Genomic DNA, 20,980 nt, shown 5'->3' on the forward strand with positions numbered 1-20,980 from the left:
TGGACAAGGGCCTGTAGGGACAGGCCAAGGAGAATGGCTTTAACCTGCCCGAGGGGAGATCGAGATGAGCTCTGAGGCAGAAGCTCTTCCCTGTGAGGGTGCTGAGGCGCTGGCACAGACTTTTCCCAGAGAAGCTGTGGCTGCCCCATCCCTGGCAGTGTTCAAGGCCAGGTTGGACACAGGGGCTTGGAGCAACCTGCTCTAGTGGAGGGTGTCCCTGCCCGTGGCAGGGGTTGGAGCTGGGTGAGCTTTAAGGTCCCTTCAACCCAAACCAGTCTGGGATTCGAAATGCACATCTGGAAAAAAGAGTTTGTGAAAGTGGCTGGAAACCCAGTGGGGTCTCCACAGAAAAAGAAGATGAAGGATAGTACTGTGAAGATGCTGATGAGGAGGATCTCTGGTAGATATGTAGTGTAGTGCTAGGAATAGAAAGGTTTTCTCAATTTCTAGGAAAAAGGTAAATGACAAATAAAGGAAAGGTGAAGTTGAAAAGCAGGGTTTCTTGGGGAAAGGAAAGGGAGGTGCTTCAAGCCAATGTGTAGAACACATGGCAGCGAAGGACATAAAAATACTTTAAAGCAGTATTTTGCTATTAGCATAGTTTCTGAGATTATTCAACACTGTTAAGGATAAAATAGAGGCTTGCGTGTGTTAGAGTGTTCCCCAGTCATGAGCACTTGGGGGGCTGAGAAGCCAAATCTGATTTGAGGATATGTGTGCCCCGCAATGGCCCCTGCTGAGGTTGCAGTGCAGCAGTGTGCTGCTGGCTGTGTGCGTACAGAAGGTATTCAGATCTGCTTGAGGATCTGTTTCACACTTCTCTTGAGGAAAAGGTCCTAGGCTGGACAGAAACACTGTACAAGCCAAATCTGCTCAGGGCCTGTCAGACCACGCGTGAGTCTGTCTGTGGGTGCTTTGGAGGAAGAGATAAAGCATGCTAGTAGGAAATAAAACTTTAATACCATTGCTAAAACAAAAGGTGCTGGGCTGAATCACAGACACTTGGTTTGTTCGATAACAGTAATGTATTGTCTCTTTGCCTCCCCTCTGCTTTTGTTTCTTTGTTTAGGTTGAATTTTCCTATCCTCCCCTAAAGCCTGCAGAAGGACATGACAGCCACAGTTTGCCAGAGGAATGGAAGTACTTGCCATTTCTCGCCTTACCGGATGGGGCTCACAATTATCAGGAAGGTAAGAAGCAAGAGAGGAAGTTTTATGTACTACTACTACTGCAATCAAAAGAAACATCCTGATGTCTGAACAGTTAATCAGTGATTCTTTTAGACTTCCTGGATTTGGTGGTTTTTTGTTTAAGCTGCCAAATACATTAGCAAAGATATGTTTCTTCAGACTTTAAAATGAAAGTAGATCATAAACGTGTACCTCCTACATCAAGAAATCAGATATTGATAAAAGCCTACACTTGTGTGTAGTTCTAGAGCAAATCAAGGCTACCAGCCTTCTCAGTTCTTTGAAGGGGGAATAAACTCTTGAGTAAAACCTAATCGAGTTTTGAGGGAAGGGAGGAATGAAATTCTAACATTCTGCTTTGTAATGTATGTAATCATTATTTTCTCTACTAATTCAGAGGTTCTTAGAATGACCTCCAAGTGATTCAGTTTCTGTAGAATGATGTATTTTGAAAACCAGCACATGTAGAGGGCAGGAACAGAAGCGTTAGTGTATTTGTCAGCAGAATGATTCCTTTGCCACGTATTTACCAGCAAGTTCACTGCACTTATTTTGTTTCTGTTGTTTAGTATTGCATTTATTTATTTGACAGCAGTTTGGTTCATCACCGTGACGTTTATACGCATGTTCAGTTGTTTCATCTGGGTGATTTTCTCTACAGAGCAGTGAACAAGGAAGTCACTTAAAACAGCAGAATCACAGAAATGCTTTAATACTACTTTTAATAAGATTTTGGGGTTTTTTTTAACTCTATGTACTTAGCTTCCTAATTCTCCAGCTTCCAGAGATCTCATTTGGAAGCAAGAAGGAAGTCATATCAAAATAATCCCCTGCTACCAGCAAGAAGACTCCAGTCTGGGCCATGATATTTGTTCAATTTTGGTGTTGTTAAATACATAAGGAGAAATAGGTTACGTTCAAAGCTGGGAAAGTCACATTCAGCTGCACCTACATGTTCTCTCTTGGCTCAGTACCATCCCTCAACTTTAAGCATTTTTATTGCTGTACTGAAAGATTATCAGTGTGTATTTTTGGGTAAATAAAAAAAGACTTGGCAACAAAACTGATATATATTCTTGTGTTTTGTAAGCAAGAATACACATGAACTTGAAACAGGCAGGTATGTTTCAGATAATAGTTATGTTACGTTTACTGAAGCTTTATTAGATATGTATTTTTTGAGTTTTAAACTAATTCCCATTGATAGTTGCGTTTTTGCAAAGGAGATGATGGTTCAGGAAATAGTCTTCAAACCCAAGGTGGTCTTCATAATGTCATTAAACTTGTTCGAGGGAGTAAGCTTTGTTATAAACAGTCGCTCTTTCTGTTGGGATTAAAGCCTGTGGGATTGTCTCTTCATTTTGTTACTAGGAAGCAAAGTATTAGTAGTTGGTTTCAAAGCAAATTCCACTCATGTTTTTGAAGGGCAAACTGTTGTAATGTCTTCTAGTTACGATTTAGCAACTTTTGCAGCAGTAGCAAGTGCGTGTGTGTATACATTGGTGTGTAGGTCTCAAGCCATAAAAACCTTTCTCTTGTCATGTTTTATAGATACTTTTTTTCTTTCATGTTACGCTTGCACAGAGACAGCAATTATTTTGCGTGAGACAAGGATTCACAAATCCTTTCTGTAAGCATAGTGGTGCATGGATATCTACCTTGGCAGTGGTAGCAGCTACGTTCATCTTTCAACTGTCCTCCTTGGTGGGCTATTTTTTCCCTATCTTCATGGCATTTACTGTCTTAATGGCATCACACTCCAATTGTATGCCTTGCCTCACAGTGCTTTGTCTTTGCTCCTCCATACTGAATTGGGAAAGCAGCATGCCCATAGGTTTCAGTGGTGCTTTGCTGCTGTCAATAGCTGCTTCTGAGAACCTGTCAGTGGGCTTGTAGGAGCTTGGTTAAGCTAAACATCAGGCTGTTGTCAGAATAGCCATATGGGCACAGTTAGAGATTCTTCCACAAAGCATCCTGCAATCTGGATGTAGGCATAGCTTTATAGATGACTTGTTAAAGTCTCAGAAAGTAAGTGTGCCAGTATTTTCAGCAGTAAATGTTTTATAAATAAGTGATGCTGAAAATGACAATATTGGACTCTTGTTAGTAACATATGAAACAAATCTTTTCTCTTGCACAGATACTGTGTTTTTCCATTTGCCACCGAGGTGTGGGGATCGAACCACAGTCTATGGTGTCTCTTGCTACAGGCAGATTGAAGCAAAGGTAACTTCCCAAGTTGGGAATTGTATTAATGAAATAGTAGGCTTGATGCATTAATGACCCTAAAAATCAGTGGCTTGCATTACACCAACAAACTGCATGATCAGCTTGCATTAAAAACCTGTGAAAATGTGCATAGTAGATAGCTCCAGAACTTGGGAATTATTCCTTTCCCTTATGTCAACAGGCTTATTGTGATCTTTTGAAATGATCAAGGCAGTTAACAAATATGTTTCGGCTATTGTGAGCTAATCCAAGCATCAGCACCAAAAAGCAAATACCTATCAGCAAATAGCTGATTGTCTGTCAGGTAGCCAAGTCGTGTTTCCAAGGAGTAGGCATCTGGTGTGGAAGAAGTTGAAATTTCTCCAGTGTGTGACCATGCAGAATTTTGGAGTGTTTCCTGGGATCTGACAATGCAAGTGTAGGGATGTTTCTCTTCACCTACCTGCTTTGCCAAAAGTAGGCAGAGTAGACCAGAATCTTCCCATTCATTGTAGCTGCTTACCGATACTGAGCAAATAAAAAGCAGTAAAGGTGAAAAATAGCTGAGAGGTGGTGTGCACCTGAGCAGGCTGAGGAAATGATGTTCTTGATCTACTGAAATCTGCCCACGTTTTCAGAAGCAGTAACGGCAGTATGAGCTGTGCACTTACAATTGAGAAGTTGGGAACTAAATGATCTTTAAAATCCCTTCCAACCCAAACCGTTGTAGGATTCTATTGCTAAATTATTATCAATGTATTTTAAATTTCCTCCCTTTTCCAGTGAAATGCTAAAAATCTGGACTGCCATGTGGGTTTGAATTTTAAGTGAGTCTCGTATTCAGAAGATGTAAATTTTGTACTCTATTCTAGTGTTAATCATACCTTGATTATATTTCAAGTTCCTGTTTATGCTATAGGAGAAATTTCACACATGCATATTTTAGTTCCATTTCTTCTGAACTAAATCCATGTTGACTTCAGTTCCCTCACTATCTTTGTAGCCAGTCCTCACTGTATCTCTGATTTAGAGCCTTCCTCTATGTAACTGTAAAATAACTTGGCTTTATTGTGCTCTTGATTAGTTTATGTTGTTTAATAACTAATTAAGAAGCTAAAGAGATGTTTAAAATGAACACTTTGGAACAAGTAGAACACAAAACAATGTGTTTCATAGGACAGCTGTAGCGCTCTTCCCATCTGTCCTTTCTTGTGTGGGGGCTGCAGTCTGCCACTTGCTGGTTTGTACCATTAAGTGAATCACTTGGCTGGATTTCTGCCCCCACCCTTTCTAGGTCTGCTGTTAAATGCTGGGACCATTTGGTCTGGCTGAGAATGTAGTTGATTCTGCAGATGATACCTCCTTTATTTGATGGGTGGCTCAAAGAAATCCTCAAGTATAAAGCAAACAATTTCTAGGCAAAGACTTTTCAACCCGGTCCATTATCACAGATACTGTTAGAGAAGAGCAGGCAATGTGTTGTGTCTCCTCTTCTGTTACGTTACCTTGAGTTAAAATGCCATTGCCTTTTCCAGGGCTATTGCCTTTTTCTCATGCTAGTGTCTTTTAAACAGTCCTCTGCCTATCGTCACAGCTGTATTTGGATCTTTGCTGTGCACAGTGAGATGAGAACACAACTCTGACATATCAGTGTTATGACCATTTTTACTAGGTAAGGGCAAACTGTTGCATGGTTTGGATATTCTACCATTTAAGGCAGTCAGTTTTAGGATTCTATTCAAAATAGGGAGGTGGCATGTGGCAACTAGACCTGTATTCACAGTTGTGTCTGGTAAAACCACTGTAATACTTCTATGTTTTAGGCATTAAAAGTACGGCAAGCGGATATCACCCGAGAAACTGTACAGAAGAGTGTCTGTGTTCTCAGTCAGCTGGTAAGAATGTTTGTTTAACTCCCAAAACACTTTCAGATAACATACTAAAAATTATTTGTTTTCCATGTTCTGATTTGGAACTTTTGCCTCCTTAAATCATTGCAGAGTGGATTTACTGAAGTAAAATTGAGTCAGAAGGCTCTGGCATTTGAGTGAGCTGCCTGGAATTGGTATCTCCGTTTAAGAGTAATTGTAGAAGTGTCTGCATGTTGTCAGGGATCAGGATATTTATTTGTGGTTTTGATTCTTCTTATGTGCTACTAACTTTATTTCATGTAATAGGATTGTGGGTTTTGGCCATTATAATACCTGGAGAGAGTGGCTGTTGACATTGATGCTCTGACAGTTGACATTGAAAGAGGTTTTAAGGTAGTCACACATACAGCATACTCTGGCTTTGAAGAAACATCTTGTGTTTCTACCTATTTAACAAAAGCTACCAGTCACCAGGCAGGGAAAAGAGATTCTTTCTGTGCTCAAAGCTGAAAGGTTTAAGCACAGGAGAAGGATGCTGCGCATTAGCAACTGCCCCTCCATGAACTCTGTGTGTAATAATATGTCTATATTGCAAGATAAGAATGGGAGAAGATTCAACCTCAAAAGGAGTGACTAAATAAGTTTTCTTCACGTGCTTTTGTGTTTGTTTTTCTTCCAAGCCTCTGTATGGATTGCTTCAGGCGAAGCTGCAGCTCATCACACATGCGTACTTCGAAGAAAAAGACTTCTCACAAATTTCAATTCTTAAGGTAACTTTTAAGGAACAGCCACACAACTAACTTCCAGTGTACAGAACAAAGCTTTCAGTGTAAGGCTACAGCCTTTAGTGTTTGCAGTTATTGCTCAAATATTCCATTTGCGTAGGTCATTCATTTATTCAGCTCTTGTAACATTTTAACATGAACTACCGTAATCTGACAGAGAGTCACCTTTCTGGCTTGTAACAAGATGCAAGAACAAGCACGATTATCAGCCTGTATCTCTGTTGACCCCATTAGTAAAATTTGACTTTCTTTCTGGAATAAGATGTTGAAATCCTTGAAGAAGTGAATTTTCTTTATTCTGGATTTTTTGTGGCCATGTGCCATTAATGGCTTCTCGGTTTTGTTTTGCTTTTGTTCTAACTTTTACAGGAACTTTATGATCACATGAATAGTTCTCTGGGCAATACCTCGCTAGAAGGGTCACAGGTTTATCTTGGTAAGTGATTTTTTTTGTGTAAGCAGCAGAGATGTTAAACTAATCAGCATATTCCCTTCCTGAGCTAATTTGTTTATGTGCATTTAACAGATTAAGCACCAGAGGTCTGTGTGCCTGCACACTATTGTTATGTGTTTCTTTCTTAATGGATTTCAATAAATGTCAAATAAACTGAGTGTTGCTTTCATAATAGGAGTTATTTGTAGGTTGAAAGCCACATTACCTCTTGACCTAACAGTCCTAACAGTCTGACAAGCCACTGTTTGGCTGCTTTTAGGAAACAGTACCTTCTTAATTTCTAGATTGAGCTATTTGATGGTGTGGGGTGCTCAAGCTTTCATCATCTGTTATTTGGGATAGATCCCATCTGATTCTGACTCTTCCCTGTGTTTTCTGTATGCACAGTGCAGTACTTCAGTCTTCCCATAATGCTGTATGGTATCCAACAGGAGTCAACTCGAGAGTATGACAATTCAGGTTATTATTGTCTCAATTGTAGATATAACTCTTGCTCCTGCTCAAAAGAAAGAATTTTGTATGAGTTCTGCTGTTGAAATAACCAGGTTAACCATAATAACCATAATAACCATAATGGGTGTCCCGCTCCCCCTGAAAAAGAGTGACAAGAAGTAAGTTAGTATCTCTACTAGCTATTAAGCTGTAGTAATTGCTCTCTTTTTGGAATCTCAGGTCTGTCTCCTCGGGATCTTGTTCTTCACTTTAGACACAAGGTGGGTGTTCTCTGCTGTGTATGAAGTATGTGATGTATAAAGTACAACCCTTTGTGGAGTAAAATGCTTTGAGAGGAACTGAAAAATAAACATGTCTAGACATACCTCAGCTAGGAGCAAGATGACTGTTTCCTAAGTGCTTCTGGTGACAATCTCCTGATTTCCTATCCCCTTCCACCTACATGACTTCAGTGAATGTAAGTCCTAGACTGAGAAGTTTTGCCTGTGTGCTGGATTCCCTGGCCATTTCTAGGTTTGTGTGACATTTCTTTAGACCTGTCCCAAACTGCAGGTGGGATCTCAGTTACGGTCTTGTTTCGATTTCCTGCTTCTCATCAGATGAATGTGATGGAAGAACATTGCTAAAGTCTGTGCAGACACAACTTGGAGCATTTTTCCCTGTATATTGTAATTTCTGCAGCTTCTGCCATCATAGAACTTAGGGGACTTGCACCTCTTCTATTTCCAAATAACTATTGAAATGCAGTGTGTATCCTATAGCTAAGGTATAAGTAGCATTTAGAATCTTTTATTAACTGAAAGGCATCAAGAAAGCAAATTAAAGAATCTGGATTTCATGGTGTATTTGTGCCTGCTCAGTAGATTTTTGAGGTAGAACTCATTTTTGTTTAACATCAGATTAAACAATGTTAAATCGTTTCTGCCAGTCACACCCCAGAATTGTCTGTGTTTTAATTTGAGTGTGGAGAGTCTGTACGGCCACTCTGATCTAGATATCTCATCTGTAGATGCCTAAAATTAGGTGAGGTGAATGACATTTTTGGTTATTTTGCTGAATCTTTTCTGTATTTCTGTGGGGGAACTCTTTTATCTTTATGTAGTTTACTGGGGTTTTTAAATTCTTGGATTACACAATGTTCTTTCCAATAAGCTTTGTATGATTCAAATCACAGAATTCCTTGTGCAGGTTTTTTGTTGTGTAAATCAAATGCTGTTTTAAAATGAGTCCTCAGGTGGAAAACTGATACTGGAACACTGGTTGTCACTGGTCAAATGTATTTGCTCATTTGACGATCATGCAGTGATTAACATGAAACCTTGGATAAAAGATTATGCTTGCACAGTATTTTTGATAAATGGCAATGGTTCACTCACCATATTTTTCCTTTCTGTGTTTGTTTTCTCCAGGTGTTGATCCTTTTTAAGCTGATTCTTCTAGAGAAAAAGGTAACATTTTGTAGGCTGAGGTAATTGAAACAGAAAATGCAGTTATAAAAATTTGCCTCCACTTCTGTTCTGTTCACACTCTACCTTATTAACAGCTGTCCCAGCCAGAGTAAGTAAAATGTGATTAAATGTGTGAGTGGAGAAACTTAACATATTATAAAAGATAAGAAAGGATACACATAATGCAAATAGGTACCTGTGTGAAAGAACCAATAGGAAATGCTGGTACCCAAAAGGCTGCGTAAAGCTTATAACAGGTTTGCAGTAAGTGGAACTTCTGGTTCAGGCTTTAAATAGGCATAAAAAAGAAAACAAGTGCTAGAAGTGTCCTTCAGACCTGAGTTGCCTGGACACCTGCAGGGTGGCAACTGTTGGGTCAGGCTGAACTCACATTATGAATTGGTAAAAACTGTTGAATTCTAGGCTCAGTGTTCGATTTGGGCTGTCTCGCTGCCTCAGAAGTAATACTGTCTTAGTCATTTAAGTGCAATATGCAAAATGTACAAGCAGATGTGAAATAGTAGAGACATTTTTTTTCTTCTGTGTGTATATATATATATTTAAACACCCTGGAACAAGAATTTTCAGTGAAATGATTGTGTATCAAGTCTCAGACAGATACATGCAGGGATTTGCTTTTTGTTTGTTTTGCTTTTTTCAACTTGTTGTTGAAAGTTCTGTTTCAGTTTCCCAAATGTCACTTTTTCTTCAGCAAACCTGCTCTGTTAAACCCCAACTTCTTCAGAGTACTGAGAAGGACAATTAGAATTTCCCTTAGCTGCAATTGGAAAGTCAGTAGGACTTAATCTATAAAGGCAGTGTTCAAGGCCAGGTTGGACACAGGGGCTTGGAGCAACCTGCTCTAGTGGAAGGTGTCCCTGCCCGTTGGCGGGGGTTGGAACTGGATGATCTTAAGATCCTTTCCAACCCATACAGTCTGTGATTCTATGATTCATTCTAAGTGTAAACAGTTGTGGTTTTTTAAAGCCTGTTGAAGGCCTAGGTATCTTTTGTGGGGCAGTAAATACAGCTTTTAAAACAGAAGTAACAGCTTCTCCAAAGCTTTTGCACTTGTCACTTGTAAATTACATATACCTTGACAGTTCTAAGTATTTATTGATGAGAATAAATGCAGTTTCTGCATTTAAGAGCTGTATGGTAATGACTGATATATTTGAAAGGCTATGCAAAAGGTATACTTGAGAAATTATGATTATGACATAGTACGAGTGCACATGGAAATATGGATGTAATCAAGACTCAATATGCAAGCTTTTTCCCCAGAAGAACCCAAGTCTACACTGCTTTTTTTAACCATAAATGGAAAGAATATTTCCCAGTAGGATTTTGAAATGTATGTCCACTGATCTGTTTAAAACCTTGTAATAGCATTTCACTAAGTCAGTCCAGAATTTGGACATGAACAAACAAAATGCTTTCTTGAGCTACAGTTCTTCTCTGGAGCTGCTCAAACCACAACACATGAATGCACAGGAAGAGGGAGGGTTTCCCAAGCATGTTCATGTGACTCAAACATATGAAATTGTTTTGAAAATAACTGGATACTTATTGAATAAACCTGCAGATTGCTCTGGTTTTGTTTTTCCCTAAGCTCCAACAGGAGGACAACACTTTCAAAAGGAAGAGTTCTGGTTTTCTGGCACTGCCTGTTTTCTGCCACATGTTAAGGTTCCAGAATAACTGAAGGAATCTGTATGTTCAAAGACCTTAAACATAATAGCCAAGAAACCACTAATAATGCCAGTTTTCTTTGAGCTGAAAAATGCCTGAATGCCACAGACCGATTTGCTTTAGTCCTTAGCAATTTGGTTGATGCCTTTCCACAGACTAAAGAACTGTTTTTCCACCTCTCGGCTGTTAGTAGGCTGGAAGACCACTTCCAGATGGTGATCATTGGATTTTCTGCTTCCAGGACCACCCGGTTTGCTGATGTAAACGTTGTAGGGCATATAGTGAGGTTGGGAGGGCTCAGGAAGTGTGCGCACATATAGACAGAGAGATGGCAGAGGGGCTTGATGGAGCAAATACAGAAAAGTACTCAGCTTCAGTAAGCAGTATACCCAATGAAAACTCAAGAGTGGAATAGATTTCTTGTAAGCAAGATGGTACTTAGACTTCATTATTTCTGTAGGCTTAAAAATAAGCTTGGCTAGGAATACATGGTATCTGGGTATCTAAACCTGTAGAGGTATCGCAGGGTTTCTGTTGTAGTTCATTGCTGTTGGGTCCTGCATCTTTCCTACGTGCATTATAAAGCAGCATCCTAAAAGAAGTTTGACTTTTTTGATTCCTGTTGGAGTCAATAGGAATCCTTCCCTCAGTTGAGCTGCTTGTTCTCATCGTGCTTTCTCTGTGCCTGTAGCAATTTGAATTTGCCTATCCTGAATATAGACAAAAGAAAGTTTGTGCAAGATAATATACATAGTCTGTTTCTAGCTGAGGTACCATTAAACATCGTTTGGTATGTGTTAGGACTCCATAGGTTTTTCTCTTGGTTCCATCAATTCACTAGCTTGTAGACTTGCAAATACTGGTGGAACATGAGTTATTATTTATCAGTCACTTCTAAAGTGTCTTCCTAGCTGACAGCAGAAGTCTTTTATTAAGTCTTAAGTCTGCAAACTTGCACTTCTAATTTCATCATATACCTATTAAACTGGCCTGCAAAGTCATCAAGTTAGGTCATTCTGCATTCCTTTGGTTGATTCTTTGTAATGCTTGCCTGTCTTGCAGGAACTCCAGTAGTAATATTCAGTCTGGTTTGTGGTTCTTCTTTCCTTGCTAGCCTTTGGCATCCCCCTTTTGAATTCCTAACTAATTCACTAATCACAGTCTCTCTGATTTAATTAAGGAGATTCTCTATTCCCATGTTATGCCTTAAGTGCTTTACCAAAGCTAAATATCAGTCATGTCTTCTGTTTCCACAAAATCTTGTGTTTAATCATGGGAAGACACTGTTAATAAATGCATGCTGCATTTATCCTGGTTTTCATTTATCTGCATAGCCTTAATATATTTTCTTAAAGAGATGGTTTTGCATAGGTTTTTGTCAGAATTTTGGAATGGAGATTTGGCCTCTTTGATTTATAACAGAGATTATAATGTAGTACACATGGATAAGAATTTATGTGGTGTGCCAGGAACAACTTTTTCCTATCATCAGTTATTCAGTAATTACATCAATTTGGGGGGAAAAAACCTGAACGACTGACAGTAAAATCTGAATGATTGATAAGTATATATTACACTTGGGTGTATACATGTGACATATATATTACAAACAAAATATGAGGGTATAATAGACACTTAAATATTTGAACTGCTGTAAGAGCTTTTGTTGGTAAGCAGACTTTCTAAAATAACATAAAAAGCAATGCCTTGAATAGTTTTCATGTGTTCTATGTATCTGTGTCGTGCTTGAGTGTAATTTTATCATTCTCATTCTCTCCTCCCTAATTCTCCTCTCCTCTCCCCACCCCTCTCCCTTCTGCCACCAGGTGCTATTTTATATTTCTCCAGTAAATAGATTGGTGGGAGCACTGATGACTGTCCTGTCACTCTTTCCTGGTAAGAAGAGAAGTTTGGACTTCTGTTTCTGTGCTTTCTGGTTGTAACTGGGACTGGCAGTTTCATATGGAAAACAACATAGGTGACAATAGAGGCATGTTGGTATGTTGCCTGAAAAATAGGTGACTTTTATGTATGTACACATACCTTAATCCTTACTACTTATACTGTTATTCTTGTGCTTCATTAGAGCACAAGAATAGGGGTTATTTCTTGTGCGTTATTAAAGCCACTGGATCTTCGTATTGCCAGTGGGTAACATAGGTGGGACCCTGAAAAAGTCACACGTTCCTGTTGAGTTCAAACAAGCAACAAACAAAACCAAAACCCCTAACCTTGCTAATTCTTAACTTCTAACCAGTCTCCTCAAAGCAAAAAAGTTGGGGAAGTTTCTTTAGGAGAGAAAGTGTGGGGTTTGGTTTTGGTTTAGTTTTGTGTTTAGCACAGCTTCCCCCCGAAAGTAGTGTTTTAAAAACCATGATTTCCACTCAGCACACCAAAGCACTTTGTTCATTTTCTTTATTCAAAGTCACTTAGATTTCTATTGAGATGCTGGTATTCATGTGTGCTCTCACTTTCCAGGGATGATTGAACATGGTCTTACTGACTGCTCACACTATAGACCAAGAAAGAGCATATCAGAGGATGCTGGCTTGCAGGAAAATACACCACATTTAGATGACTCTGTTTCTGCTGCTGATACTTCAGATACAACCTTAGGAATGGGAAAGGGAGGCAAGAAGGTGGCAGGAAACCATTCAGTGGAAGGTCAAAAAGCAAGTGTGCCTTTCTCCCCATCAGAGAAGACTTGCAATGGAGCTCAGTCCTCCAACAGTGCTGTGCAGCGCTTGAAAGTTCCTTCCCGCGCTTCTCCAGCATCCTCTGAAAGTGACTGGGAGACTTTAGATCCGAGCATTTTGGAGGAGTCTAATCTGAAGGAAGGAGAGCGTGAAAATACAGCATCAGAACAGGCTGAAAATCTTCCGAGCTCAGAAAGCCTTCCAATCACTGTGCAGCCCCAAGCAAATACAGGACACGCGGTGCTTGTTCCAGGACTGATCTCTGGGTTGGAAGAGGACCAATATGGTATGCCCTTGGCTATCTTTACAAAGGTAAACATGTTGTTTATGATACCTGGTAAACTCATAAAGACATCTGTTTTTCAGAAGTGGCTAATAATTTTGGTTACCCAACTCCAGATGGAGAGTAGGGTACTACAAAACACCTAAGTACAGTGTCTGGCAAGTGACTGTGTTCCTAGGCAGGTGGAAAGTGTGAGTGCACGTCTGAGAGAGGTGCGTGCACGTACATGCACACATACTTGTCTTTCATATGTATACTTATTTCAATTCTATGTGATGGCAACCTGCAACCCCTCTGTGGTTAATGAATGCTATGTACCTGCTGTTTTCTTTCACTCTGAATTGTTGATCTAACCTCTATGGGGCAAGATCAGAGTACTTAAGAAGTGTATTGATACCTTAATCTACACTAAGATTCTGAAAGCTGTGTCTTAGCTGACACCTAAGCCTGTGTTTCCCTCTTCTAATTTTTATATGTATGCATTTATAGATACATTTATGTGTATATATGCATAAAATGTGTATATAAATGTGTATCTGTACACACACACAAAAATATATAGAATCATAGACTCACAGGCTGGTTTGGGCTGGAAGAGACCTTAAAGCTCATCCAGTTCCAACCCCCTGCCACGGGCAGGGACCTCTTCTGCTAGAGCAGGTTGCTCCAAGCCCCTGTGTCCAACCTGGCCTTGAACACTGCCAGGGATGGGGCATATATATCTAATTTCACTCTTCTTTAAATGGTAACTGCTGGTTGTCTGGCTCTTTCCCTGTGCATGGTGCTGAACCACTGAAGTTTAAGCTTGTGCTGGTGCCTGACTGAACTCAAGTGTCTCTCTAAGGACTCTGGGCATTGTCAGATAACAAGCAATACGTTTGCTAGGGCTGGTTTCCCATACCCCGCCCCAGGAAAATGCATCCCTGTTAAAGATATTTTTGTGAGTAAAAAAGTTTTAGTTTTAATTTAATAATCTTTTAGAATGAACATTTCATAGAATCATAGAATCATTTACCCAGAAAGAAGAAGATTCAGATTGATTTCCTCAAGCTGATGAGGTTCAAAGTGGTATTTCTTCCTTTGGAGGTGCTCGTTTGCATTTGCTTGCAGAATGTTTTATTGCATGACCCTGTGAGCTCCTGTCAGTAACTCCCATTGGAAACAGGAGGTTATGTGGGCTCAAGGGAGCAGCTCAAATGTCATTGCTCTGTATTGCCTCACGTCACTGTTAGAAATGCTTTTTCAACCAAGATGTGCAGTCTGGTGTTTGTCCTTGTGGTCTGTCTAATGAAAAGGATAGCCTGTAAATTGTATTTAGTGTAGTTCTATTGGAAATACGAGATGGAAAGCAAGAAGAAAATGATTGATAAGGGGGCCTAGGAGTGCAAACTTAGTTTGCTACTAAGCCCATAAAGTGGAAAAATAAACAATTTTAAGGAAACCGACAGTTCTTAGATGTTTACCTTCTGTTCCACATTGGCACTTTTCATTTGAATTCATCCAGTGTAATTAAAGCAGAAAAGGCTTTACATCTCTTTAAGTTATCAGAAAAATGTCATTTGAAGTTATAGTTTAACCACTATAAACTTACTGCAAAGTTTAAATCTCTTTTAGAGCTCTTGTGTCAGGGCTGTTTTATGCCGTGCCATGGAAAGACTAATAAATCTGACTAATGTGAGTGGGAGGAGATTTTGCCAGATGGCCTAATACCTTATCCAAGTACACCTGAGCATAAGGCAAAATAGGTTGTGATACTTAGTTGTTTGGTATCAGTTCTCTAAGTTCTGATACTTAGTTCAGTTGCTTTAAAAAGAATGGAACATATTCACAGAAATAGAAGTTGTTGTATTTAGAGCCAAATGTGAATTTGGGAACTGACACTTGATGCTTAAATAGCGAAAGATTTCCAGGACTTTGCTGCTTGAGTATCCAGTAATTAAACCTTCCTTTGCCAGCTTCTCCAGCCACATTTTGGGAAAGTTTTCCATTTAAGTTGGTGATTCCCCTCAAAGCACCATTGTTCCTTTGACACAGGCTGTTTGTTCTCAACTGATAAGCCCTTGTCATCTGGGAAGCCATCCCTGTGTCTAATCCAACAAAAGGGAATAGCTGTGCTCCTTTCTTCCATATGTTTCCCATTACCATGGACTGTGTGATGAAGTGCACATGCTTTTTGTTCTATGAGATATGTGTTAGCCCTTCAGGGTTCCTACCAGTGAGTAAGTTGCTTTGTGTTTTATGCAATGGAACAGCTGGAATTAGACTTCAGGGGTATGTTGAGCCTACATTTAAAAGAAAATTACAGTTTCTACAGCTGCTTCTCAGTGATCTCTCAATGATTTACATCAAAACCTTTTTACAAAGGCAAAATATTTGGTTGTTGGGGTCTTTTTCGACTGGAATGTAGGATACTAGCTTAACTTCTAAGCATCGAGTGGCTAAGCAGCACGGTGTGTTGCTTTCTATCCTGCTCTTTCTTAAATCAGGCATGAATATGCTTATCAGAAATTGGTTGCTATCTCTGGAGCCTGGAAATCTCCACCTACAAAATGTGGATAGCAGTCTGCAGCTTTCTTGCATTATGTGCTTCAGGACTACTAGAAGACTAGAAGACGTCAAGTGGAGAGATGAATCTTTGTTGACTTCTTGTCTCTGAATTGACCTGAGACCTCACTCTTGTTTTATATTGCTTGATCTGTTGCCTTATAAACAGATTTGATTCCTGTCCTTTGCATTGTGTTTCAGTCCTGAGACTGAAAGGCAACTCATCCACCTCTTGAAAAATGTAATTCATGTGGAACCTGCTTGCTTTGCTTTGCAGATGTGATGTAGCAAAACAATAGATAATCATGGCTGAAATAGTAATAACTAAGGTTCATTTTGGGTGGAATGTGCTGGGTTTTTTAGGAAAAGCTCTGAATATAGACAATTTGAATTTGTTTGGCGTTATGTTAATCCTCTAAACATGTCTGTTCCTTTAGGGGTACCTCTGTTTGCCCTACATGGCACTGCAGCAGCATCACCTCCTGTCAGATGTAACAGTGCGCGGCTTTGTGGCAGGAGCCACCAATATCCTGTTCCGGCAGCAGAAGCATCTGAGCGATGCGATTGTGGAAGTATGAATCTTTGCCTTTGAGCTTTTTGAACTGGGGAGGGGGGAAACAGAGGTTGCGTTGTAAATACAGCTTTAAAGTGTCACGTTCACACCCAAACTTTGAATTATTTCCCTGTGAAATAAATTCTTCAATGCAGAAGCTTATTAAATTGGTATCATTTGGTAGGATAGGGTTAGATAAGCTGTGCAAAACTACTGCGTGGTCTTCTGTATAGTTTTCTATCCAGTATTCGAATTTGCAGGGCCCTTAGCTTTTTATTTTGTTGCTGGTGTAATTTTAACTTCTCATGTCATGGGCTTTTTTCATGACTTTGTAGTAAGGTCTTCAAAAACAAGTGCTTGCAGCTGAGAAACAGCTACCATTGGGTAATACAGCACATTGCTGTTGACTTCCTTCTGATTCAAGCCAAGAGGCTAAAAAAACCAGTATCTGAGAAAACATCATGTCATATGTTTTCTTAGCAAATAGATACAGCTATAGCAAATAGATACAGCTATATCATCAGCATTTGGTAACGTAACATACCTACATATAGGTAACCAACTTAATAAATTGAAGTGATAATCAAAGAGCCTCTAGGAGAATGCATGTGAGCACCAAACTTCCCCTGCCAGATCCTGTCAGATAACCAGCTTTTACTATGTGCCAGGGAGATGATCAGGTTCTGGTTTTATCAAGCAGTATCTGACTTTCTGAGAACAGTTAATTCTTTGTTTGTTTGGCTGTTTGTTTCTTCTTGATATTTGGGGGGACTGTAAGCTTAGATTTAGGTAGCAATACATAGTAGTATATATACAAGTCATTTTATTTAGATGAATGGTTACCCTTGGAACTATTTCAAACAGATAGAAGATGCTCACGTACAAATCCATGATCCAGAACTCCGTAAGATCCTGAACCCAACAACTGCTGACCTGAGATTTGCAGATTACTTGGTGAAGCATGTAACTGAGAACAGAGACGATGTTTTCCTCGACGGCACTGGATGGGAAGGAGGTGATGAGTGGATCAGGGCTCAGTTCAGTGCTTATCTTCATGCGCTGCTTGCTGCTGTGCTGCAACCAGGTAGAACAGACACCTTGTCTGGGGGCTGAGATGAGGGAGGGTGTAATAAGCATTTGTACTGTTGCATTAAACGTGTGGGCTGTCATTGGATCTCTCTCTGCCTCACATTTCACTTGAGGCTGCTTTTTCAGTTGACCTTGGCTATCCTTGTTAATCCTTGACAAGCTTGTTACTAATTCTTACTCCACAGCCTGACAGACACTTTCTTCTTTGTCTGTCTCCTTGATTTAATTAAGCTTTCCTCATAAGTAGAAATACCTGAAACCCCATATATGATGAGACTTTTACAGACTTGGGTGTCTTACAGACACTGTGGCAGCCTGAGGTTAATTTTGGGGAACTGGTTGGATTTGGAGACATTAAGAGGCTGTCTTCAGGAAGTTTTCCAAGGCTGTTCCATCTCTTTCCCCTTCCTGCCATAGTGCCAAGTAGGGATTCACATAAGTGAAAAGCATCATCTAGAGGTGCGTGTGTTTTCTGGAGCTCAATTTTTTGTCTTAACTCAGAATTCTCAATGTTCCAGCTTTTTGTGCATGAATATAACTAAAAGAATCAGTGTTTTATTTGTGAGAAATGTTTAGTTTGCCCAGCACTGACCCTGTTAACTTCATTCTCATCACAATTATTCTATATTCATATCAAATAACAAATTCCTATTTTGTTCTGTGCTGTTTGTGAGAAAACATGGGATTGAGAACATGATTTTTCAAGTCCAGAAGATGCTCAGTTCTTGTCTGACAATATATTAAGATGATTACCCGATTGATATGGAGTGCCAGGGTTTTCGTACTAACTTTGCTGGCTGGCTCTAAAATAACTTTTTCCCTTCTCTCCTGGCATTGTATGTTTGGGACAATTTAAAATGAAAATAACAAAACATTATTTAAGTGCCTGGTTCTTAGTAGTAGAGTTTTACTTTGATTTGATAAGAGCCTGGAAAACTGTAATGTTTCTTTACAAGAAAGAAAGTCCTTTGTCTCGTATTAGATCTCTGATGAATTGCTGCAAATTCTCATCTTCATTTTAATTTATCAGACAACGAAAAGACTTTGTCAGACTTTGGAACGGCGTTTGTAGCAGCCTGGAAAAACACCCACAACTACAGAGTATGGAATAGCAACAAGCATCCAGCTCTTGCAGAGGTAAATTCTAGGTAAGGAAAGCATGATTTTCTTCTTTAATCCATTTACCATGGATTGCTCCTAGTCAGGCACACCATTCTGTAGAAATACAGTGTTCCCTTGTTCCTGCTATAAAGCACATTGAATCAATACCTCCTTCAATCCTTCTTGCTCTAATTCCGAGCTATAGTTCTAGGAAGAAAAACACAACCTGACTCAGAAGAAGTGGAAGTTGTTCAAGTTGATTGTTGGCTGTCTAACAACATATAGAAATCTATAGAAAGTTTGTCATTCCTCAGGAATTGTCCTCAGATGGTTCTGCTTTTCAGTAATTGTTTCCATGTGCCCAGGGAATAGCTGTGTCCAGGGTGGTCATTAATGGGGATGGAGGGGAGCTGCCTGCTTTGTGTCGCATCTTCTACACTTTGGATTGTTTAATGTGTATTTTCACACAACGATGAGGTGATGCCAGGCTGGGTGACACTGTTGGCTGTGCCTGTGTTTTGTTTACAATGGGTTCTTATTGTACTGCAGGGAGTTTTGCTTGCTTGTGTGTTGTCAGCTGCTCTGGTCTGAAGAAGGCTTTTCTTTAGACCTGCAAAGCTCTTTTGGTCTACTTAAGGGATCTTTTCCATTTGCTCTGTTTTGTTAGAAGGAGGTGCTGTGCCTTTGTGTGAAAGGATTGTTAATATCTGGACTGTAATTAGCACCTTATAGGTAGTTCCTAAGAAATCTCCAGTTGAATTGTCACTGGGACCTCGCCTTTGGTAAAGTAGTGTGTCTACAAGAGATTTTATTAGTTTTGTTGTAAGCCACGGGGAGGTGGACAAGGAATACTTGTGTGACATGAATTCATTCTTAGAACTCAATTCTTCAGTGTTTTCTTGGGTTTTTCCTCCTCTTCCAGCCACCCATTTCAAGGACAGTACTCTGTGTCAGACGTGAAGTTACGATTGTCACAGTAAGTGCATAGTACTTTGACTTTTTATATGTTTTTAAAGTGATAGCAAATAATAGCCTACTGTTGCTATGCTGAACTAAACAAAATCCTCTGAGAAGCTTGCCTAACTGATCTGTGTGGATAAGATGCATGCAGGAATTGTGGGCTTGATCATATTTATATATGTATATATAAAACTATGTATAGTATGTAAATTAGTGTGCATGTTGATATATATACTTTAACTCTGTATTTTATTTACACCTGAAAGTACTAAGTCAGTCAGCTGACAGTGTTCAGTGTCTCTCTTCTTTAGCTCTGTGCAAAACAGTGAACGGGGAAAGAAGATTGGGAATGTGATGGTTTCTACTAGCCGAAATGTTGTACAAACAGGAAAAGCTGTAGGTAAGACATTTGTTTCAAACCAGCTTGCATCTAAGCCATCTCTTTTTTGAAGAAGCATCCTATATCTCAGTCATGGTTTGTTTTAACCCGGCTCTACTTTATTACATACAAAGCAGAGCAACATTTTGAGGGGTGAAGCCGCTGGTTGAGGCTCTGTATATCTGTGGAATAGCAGAAAGAGAAGCAATTAGACAAACAAAGTATAAATTCCTTTTCCAGTGTGGGCTGGAGATGAATGTGGGAAAAGAGATGTTCAGGTAAAAGCTGTCATGTAATCTGGAAATGCTTAGACCACATCACCATCTTCTGCATCGAGCTATTCTCATTTTTATATCACTTTGACTGAAACTATCCAGAGCTGGTTGAAATCGGAGGAAAACCTCGTGTCAGTTTCTGCAGGTTTTGCAATAGTCTGTCATTTTCTGGAAAAGCACTTCTTGCACTTGAGCAGGAGCCACATCGCATTGTCACAGAATCACACACCAGGTTGGAAAAGACCTTTAAGCTCATCAAGTCCAACCATTCCCCAGCACTGCCAAGGCCACCACTAACCCCTGGCACTGAGGGCCTCATGTACACGGTGTGTGAACACTTGCAGGGACGGTGACTCCAGCCCTGCCCTGGGCAGCCTGTTCCAATGCCTGAGCACCCTTTGGGGAAGGAATTGTTCCTCAGCTCCATCTAAACCTGCCCTGGTGCAGCTTGAGGCCGTTTCCTCTTGTCCCATCCCTTGTTCCTTGGGAGCAGAGACCAGCCCCCTCCTGGCTCCATCCTCCTGTCAGGCAGTTGCAGAGAGCGATAAGGTCCCCCCTGAGCCTTCTCTTCTCCAGACTAAACCCCCCCAGGTCCCTCAGCCGTTCCTCATCACACTTGTGCTCCAGGCCCTGCACCAGCTCCGGTGCCCTTCTCTGGCCCCGCTCCAGCACCTCAATGTCTCTCTTGCAGTGAGAGGCCCAGAGCTGACACAGGATTCGAGGTGCGGCCTCACCAGTGCCCAGTGCAGGGGGATTATTACAGGGGGATTATCATCTTGCAGTGCCAGATAATGTGAGTTCACCCAGCGAAGAATCTGATAGCTGTTCTGCCAAAAATTTTTTACTTCCTCTTTTATTCCATTGGAGCCTTTCTACTCTTTTTGCTGTTGTACAAGCTGGGAAGGAGTGCCTTTCAGCCCAAGGTCTAGCAAGCCTTCCAGGGCAGAGGGCAACATAGGCCATTTGTGCTGACCTACAACGTTCAAGTTCCTTGAATAG

The 20,980-nt window shown here is 40.2% G+C and overlaps 1 protein-coding gene across 2 annotated transcripts in view; it reads left to right on the forward strand.

The window, feature by feature from the left end:
- AVL9 (AVL9 cell migration associated) overlaps positions 1–20,980 on the forward strand; it is a 35,776-nt gene that overhangs the window by 10,206 nt on the left and 4,590 nt on the right. Inside the window, exons 2-15 of one of the 2 annotated variants that reach the window (XM_030480341.1) lie at positions 1,070–1,190; positions 3,331–3,416; positions 5,222–5,293; positions 5,950–6,039; positions 6,424–6,490; positions 7,181–7,221; positions 8,371–8,409; positions 11,928–11,997; positions 12,580–13,109; positions 16,062–16,196; positions 17,042–17,261; positions 18,297–18,414; positions 19,290–19,343; positions 19,639–19,727. In XM_030480341.1, coding sequence (XP_030336201.1) covers positions 1,070–1,190; positions 3,331–3,416; positions 5,222–5,293; positions 5,950–6,039; positions 6,424–6,490; positions 7,181–7,221; positions 8,371–8,409; positions 11,928–11,997; positions 12,580–13,109; positions 16,062–16,196; positions 17,042–17,261; positions 18,297–18,414; positions 19,290–19,343; positions 19,639–19,727 — 1,732 coding nt within the window. The remainder of the gene's footprint in view (positions 1–1,069; positions 1,191–3,330; positions 3,417–5,221; positions 5,294–5,949; positions 6,040–6,423; positions 6,491–7,180; positions 7,222–8,370; positions 8,410–11,927; positions 11,998–12,579; positions 13,110–16,061; positions 16,197–17,041; positions 17,262–18,296; positions 18,415–19,289; positions 19,344–19,638; positions 19,728–20,980) is intronic. The other variant, XM_030480350.1, reaches the window with a different exon arrangement.

The sequence above is a fragment of the Strigops habroptila genome, chromosome 1 (genome assembly GCF_004027225.2).
Source record: "Strigops habroptila isolate Jane chromosome 1, bStrHab1.2.pri, whole genome shotgun sequence".
Classification (NCBI taxonomy): Eukaryota; Metazoa; Chordata; class Aves; order Psittaciformes; family Psittacidae; genus Strigops; species Strigops habroptila.